The 6,000-nt window shown below is 40.2% G+C and overlaps 1 protein-coding gene across 2 annotated transcripts in view; it reads right to left on the reverse strand.

The window, feature by feature from the left end:
• Nucleotides 1-5,144, reverse strand: part of CWF19L2 (CWF19 like 2, cell cycle control (S. pombe)) — a 92,583-nt gene extending 87,439 nt beyond the window's left edge. Inside the window, 2 exon segments of one of the 2 annotated variants that reach the window (NM_001142831.1) lie at nt 1,753-1,863; nt 4,988-5,081. In NM_001142831.1, coding sequence (NP_001136303.1) covers nt 1,753-1,863; nt 4,988-5,080 — 204 coding nt within the window. In that variant the 5' untranslated portion in view covers nt 5,081. 2 annotated transcript variants of the gene reach the window in all.

Raw genomic sequence — 6,000 nt, forward strand, 5'->3', positions numbered from 1 at the left:
ATTTCTCCAAAGACATATGGATGGCCATTAGGCACATGAAAAAACGCTTAACATCACTAATTATTAGAGAAATGCAAATCAAAACTACAATGAGATACTACCTTACACAGTAAGATATAGCTATCATTAATACGTCTGCAAGAACAAATGCTGGAAAGGGTCTGGAGAAAAGGGAACCGCCTACACTGTTGGTGGGAATGTAAATTGGTACAACCACTATGGAAAACAGTATGGCAGTTCCTCAGAAAAGTAAAAATAGAATTATTGTATGATCCAGCAATCCCACTCCTGTGCATGTACCCAGACAAAACTTTCAGTGAAAAAAGATACATGCACCTCTATATGTTCATTGCAACATGATTCCCAATAGCTAAGACATGGAAACAACCTACATGTCCATTAACAGATGAATGGGTAAATACATACATATATATACACACACATATACATACAGATATATATATACACACACATATATATACATATACACACACACACACACACACACACACATACAATAGACTACTACTCAGCCATAAAAAAGAATAATGCCACTTGCAGCAACATGGATGTAACTAAAGATTCTCATACAAAATACAGTCAGAAAGAGAAAGACAAACACTGTATGATATCACTTACATGTGGAATCTAAAATATGGCACAAATGAGCCTATCTGCAAAACAGAAACAGACTCACAGATATAAAAAATAGTCTTGTGGTTGCCAAGGGGGAAGGAGGAGGGAGTGGGATGAACAAGGAGTTTGGGGTTAGCAGATGCAAACTATTACATTTAGAATGGATGAGCAATGAGGTCCTACTGTACAGCACAGGGAACTATGTCCAATCTCTTGGGGATAGATCTATGTTCCAAAAAACTTTAAATCTTTCATGAAAGGAGATGAGGACTATGACTAAATAAACAAAATCTTCTAAGAAACTTTAACATGCTTCTATAACATATGCACTAAAAATCATACAGCTAAGATTTCTTAGAAAAATGAGAGAAGTTTTAGTTTTCTTTGTAGATACACTGATAGACAGATATCAAGTAAACACATATATACACAAATATACATGTGTGTGTGCGTGTGTGTGTGTGTGTGTATCCTCTTCAATGGCCCCAAAAGGATTAACAGAAGAGTATTAGCCCCATAAAATATAACAAGAGAGACAGCATAAATTGTGAGAAGGGAAAACAAGGATTAAGGACCCCCCCCTTAAAATAAATAAATAAATAAATAAATAAATAAATAAATAAAAGTATGACATTAAGCTTAAAACACGTAAATTTTTAGATCCATAAGCGTGCTACAAGTGGACCAGAAATTTGAATTTAAGCTTTCAAGTTTTACTGAATTATAGTTGATTTACAATGTGTGAAAATTTCTGCTGTACAACAAAGTGATCTGGTTATACATATACACGTATCCATTTTTTTCTCAAATTCTTTTCCCGTATAAGTTATTACAGAATATTAGGCAGATTTTCCTGTGCTATAAAGCAGGTCCTCATTGACCGTCTATTCTGAAGCTAAGCCTTCAGCCAACTCAGATAACAAAATCTTTCCAATGTCATAATGTCCAAAATATTAAAACATACTACTTCTTCCATATTTGGTAATGCCAACTATGTGATATTCATTCTGTACTTGTAAAAACAGTCTACAAAGTTAATCCTCCAATATTAACTTGAATAAGTACCTAAAAAAAGAGACATATATGCTTACATCAAGTAAGCCTGTTAGTATTCACCTGTGAGATCTGTTCAACTCGCTCATTCACATCAGGTAGCATCCATGTCTCCTCACCCCGAAGTCGTTTAAGTTCTTTACGCCTTTCTTCTTTTTCAAAATTGGCTTTAGCCTAAAACAGTGAAAAAAGAAAAATTGATCTGCATTCTTTTCACAAACAGAAACAGAAACTTCCACTTTCATAAAACATTCTTGAATGAACTCCTTCTTGCCAAGAATTTGCTTCTACAAAAGTGTAAGAGAGATTAAAAAAAAAAAAAGGGAGTTCCCATTGTGGCGCAGTGGTTAACGAATCCGACTAGGAACCATGAGGTTGCGGGTTCGGTCCCTGCACTTGCTCAGTGGGTTAAGGATCCGGCATTGCCGTGAGCTGTGGTGTAGGCCAGCAGCAACAGCTCTGATTGGACCCCTAGCCAGGGAACCTCCATATGCCTCGGGAGCAGCCCAAGAAATGGCAAAAAGACAAAAAAAAAAAAAAAAAAAAAAAAAAAAAAAAAAAAAATCTCCTCCCACATTACCAATTGCATTACCAATTATCAACCTCTAGTATAATGAGCTACCAGTCAAGGACAGACTCCTGGGATCTATTGCAGACCCTTCCCTCTCCCTAAGCTCCCTACCTCAAATGTGACTTGAATCTCTTTTCCCTTCACTATCCCACTGATAATGCCTGATACTTTTGTAACTGTTAGGACACTGTCAAACTGCAATATCCATACCTGTTATAGCAGGCAGATAGTTAGGCATGAGCAGAGAAGGGGGAAATGGGGCCAAACAGCAGGAAATCATGTATCATGCTAACAGCAGGATCCATGGGTGGGCAAAGAAAAGTGGGGGAGTTCCTGTCATGGCTCAGCAGTTAGTTAACAAACCCAAATAGCATTCATGAGGATGAAGGTTTGATCCCTGGCTTTGTTCAGTGGGTTAAGGATCTGGCGTTGCCGTGAGCTGTGGTGTAGGTCACAGATGAGGCTCAAATCCTGTGTTGCTGTGGCTCTGGCATAGGTCAGGGGCTACAGTTCCGATCTGACCCCTAGCCTAGGAACCTCCATATGCCATAAGCGTAGCCCTAAAAAAACACATGCAAAAAAAAAAAAAAAAGAAAGAAAAAGAAAAGCCATAACAGCGTTCCCATTGTGGCTCAGCAGGTTAAGAACCCAACTAGTATCCATGAGGATGCAGGTTCCATCCCTGGCCTCACTCAGTGGGTTAAGGATTTAGCATCGCCATGAGCTGCAGTGTAGGTTGCAGACACTGCTAAGATCCTGGGTTGCTGTGGCTGTGGCATAGGCCTACAGCTGCAGCTATGATTTCACCCCTAGCTTGGGAACTTCCAACCTCCAGACTGATAGGAAACTACACCTTTTGGGGTGATAAGTGCCCTGGAGGCTGACAAAGACAGGTGGGAAAAGATGCAACTCTCCAATGTCCAAATATAATCTGTTCCTCGTTATATTATAATAAAATTAGCTATATGGATAAGAAGTATCCATCATACACTGATGCCATGACACTTTCAATAACGACAAAAATCCCTCCTCCCTTCGGGAAGGTGAAAGTGGGATGAAAATTAAGGAATACGACACCCCAAACTCCAGCCATACAATTGGAGTCCCCATATAACCGGTGTGCCAAAAAAAACATGGGGCAGCTGGTCACCTCTCTGCAGCCTCTCCTTAAGAGCTGTATTTCTCACTGAAGTAAATCCTCACTTTTCATTCTTAATTTGTCTCATTTCTGAACTCTTTCTGTGACAAGAAACTAACCTTTGGGAACATACTCATACACCGAAAATGCTTCAAGAAGAATCTCCTTTCTGAAAACAAATGATCATAATCCTAATAATTTGTCTCTCTCTCTCTCTCTTTTTTTTTTTTTTTTTTTAGGGCCACACAGTGGCATATGGAAGTTCCCAGGCTACAGGTTGAATGAAGCTGTAGCTGCTGGCCCACATCATAGCCACAGCAACTCAGGATTTGTGCTGCATCTGTGACCTCACCACAGCTCAGAGCAACACAGAATCCTTAACCCACTGAGTGAAGCCAGGGATCGAACCAGAGCCCTCATGGATACCAGTTGGGTTCCTTACTGCTGAGCCACAGCAGGAACCCCACATAATGCTAATTTTTATTCATCTTTTCAACAACAGTCAAATAAAGATCTTCCTAGGAGGCTGTTGCTGCCTTTTCATTCTCTCCCCAAATTTCAAAGCTGGGTTTGGTTCTTCTCCCTCAGTGCATAGCTCTACCATAAAATTTATCACAGCTTACAAACTCTACTCCCTCCAACAACTGCCTGAAACATCAGAGACAAGGATGAAGGATATTTATTACACACATATATTACACTTACTGAAACAAAGGAACTACACGAACCTTTCACCTGTCCAAGACTTTCTGCCCTCTCTTCCTCTGTAAAATTTTACTGTAGTCATTATACTTCTCCTCCTTGTTCTCCTCTACCGGCTCCCTCTCATCTGCATTTAAACTCGTTTTAAACTCTTTCATCTTAAAACAAAAGCCCTCACTTATGGCACCATACATTGTTCTTTACCACAACGTCTCCCCTTCATTGCCACACTTCTTACATCTTGTCAGATAATACAGTAGTACAGTTTACTTCCTCCACTCTTTACACGCATCTCAATGAGAAATACAAGGATTCTCAACCTTTTTCGGGGGGCTGAATTCTAAGTCTCTTGTCTCAATCCTTGTAAAGATCAGTAAGGGATTACAATAAGCCAAGACAAACAGGTTAAAAAAAAGAGCGGGGGGTAGTGAAACGGTAAAACACTTCACACTAATATGCCTTACATGTGTTCCTGAAAACGGAAAGTTTCATTTCAGATACAGCAAGCGCGAGGGCTGAGGCTGTAAAATACTCAGAGAGAGTCATTATAAGTGGTGGAGTCCCAGGGAAGTGAGCAAATCAGGTGACCAGGTGTTAAAAATGTCAAGAATGAACGGTTTAAAAGATAAGGAAATTCAGAAGAAACAAGTTTTCCTTAAAAAACAAACATGAACAAATGGAACATGCTTCTGGAGCACCCAGGAGGCAGAAGATACTCGAGTTTGTAGGAATTTCCAAAGGGAGACAACTACCTCCACACAACCGGAGGTAAGATACAGCGGAGTGAAAGGGAGAGTGTTGGGGAGGCACGAAAGCCAGAGGTCTGGTTCCCAGAAAGCCTCCGCTCTCGATTCTAAATGGCGCCAAAAGCCCCCAAACGGCAGTACCTGTCGCAACACCTCTGCCCTGGCAATCCGGGTCTGTTCCTTACGCTCCTCAATGCTCCTGGCACTTTCAAAACTACCACCGACAGCCGCCATAGTTGTTGTCGTCGTTAAGCTAAGAAGCTGTCGCAAAAATCTCAGTTTACGACTGTCGTAATTTAATAAACAAACCTAGACTTCCGACCAGAAGGAGGGGTGCTGCTCCACCAACGGAGCATGCGCAATTCTGACTGTCGCTTAGTATTCTAGGGACTTGTCCAACTTCCAGGTTTAGAGAGGACGGAAGATTAATCTGAGGAGTTGCCTGCCCACTTTCATCTGTTGAGACTGCCCTGATCAGGGTTACTGTTAGTGTACATTTATTATGCACTTTGTACCATACCGATGGCATTCTTAGCTATGTCCTCCTAAAACCACCGCAGTAGATTAGACACTCAGAGAGGTTAAGTACGCACCTCGAAGATTTGCACCAAGGTGCCCTTCCTGCCTGAGTTCCCCTGTGCTGGAGGAATGTGCTGAAGGGGAGGATTATCAGAAAGGCAGTGCACGCTAGCAGGAGGGCAAAATTGCTTTGAAGAGCCAGTGGTTTTTTTTGGTGGATTTTAAGTACAATGTATGAAAAAGATGTGAATTTGCATGGCACTTCATAATTTATAGGTGCTTAAAGTGCAACAGTTTTTCTGACTTCATTTGTTTATACTTATCCATTCAAGCGTTTTTTTCATCACAGCGTGCAATTGCTCCCAAACATAAAACTTTAAGCTCCGTGAAGAATAAGACATTCTGAAGCATTAATCAAGTGCTTTGAGAATATAAAACACTGAGCTTATTTATAATCGCAAAGATAAAGAAGGCTGGAGAATATATACTAGTTACTTTAAAAAAAACATTTAAAATAGTTAACATAAACTAGATTGAGGTAAATATTTTTTTTTAAGTTTTCATAATACTACATTTGTGTTTGTAAGAAGCTTTCCCAGGAGTTTCTACTTCCCCAATCCATGAAGATCTTAACT

This window comes from Sus scrofa, chromosome 9 (assembly GCF_000003025.6).
Source record: "Sus scrofa isolate TJ Tabasco breed Duroc chromosome 9, Sscrofa11.1, whole genome shotgun sequence".
Lineage (NCBI taxonomy): Eukaryota > Metazoa > Chordata > Mammalia > Artiodactyla > Suidae > Sus > Sus scrofa.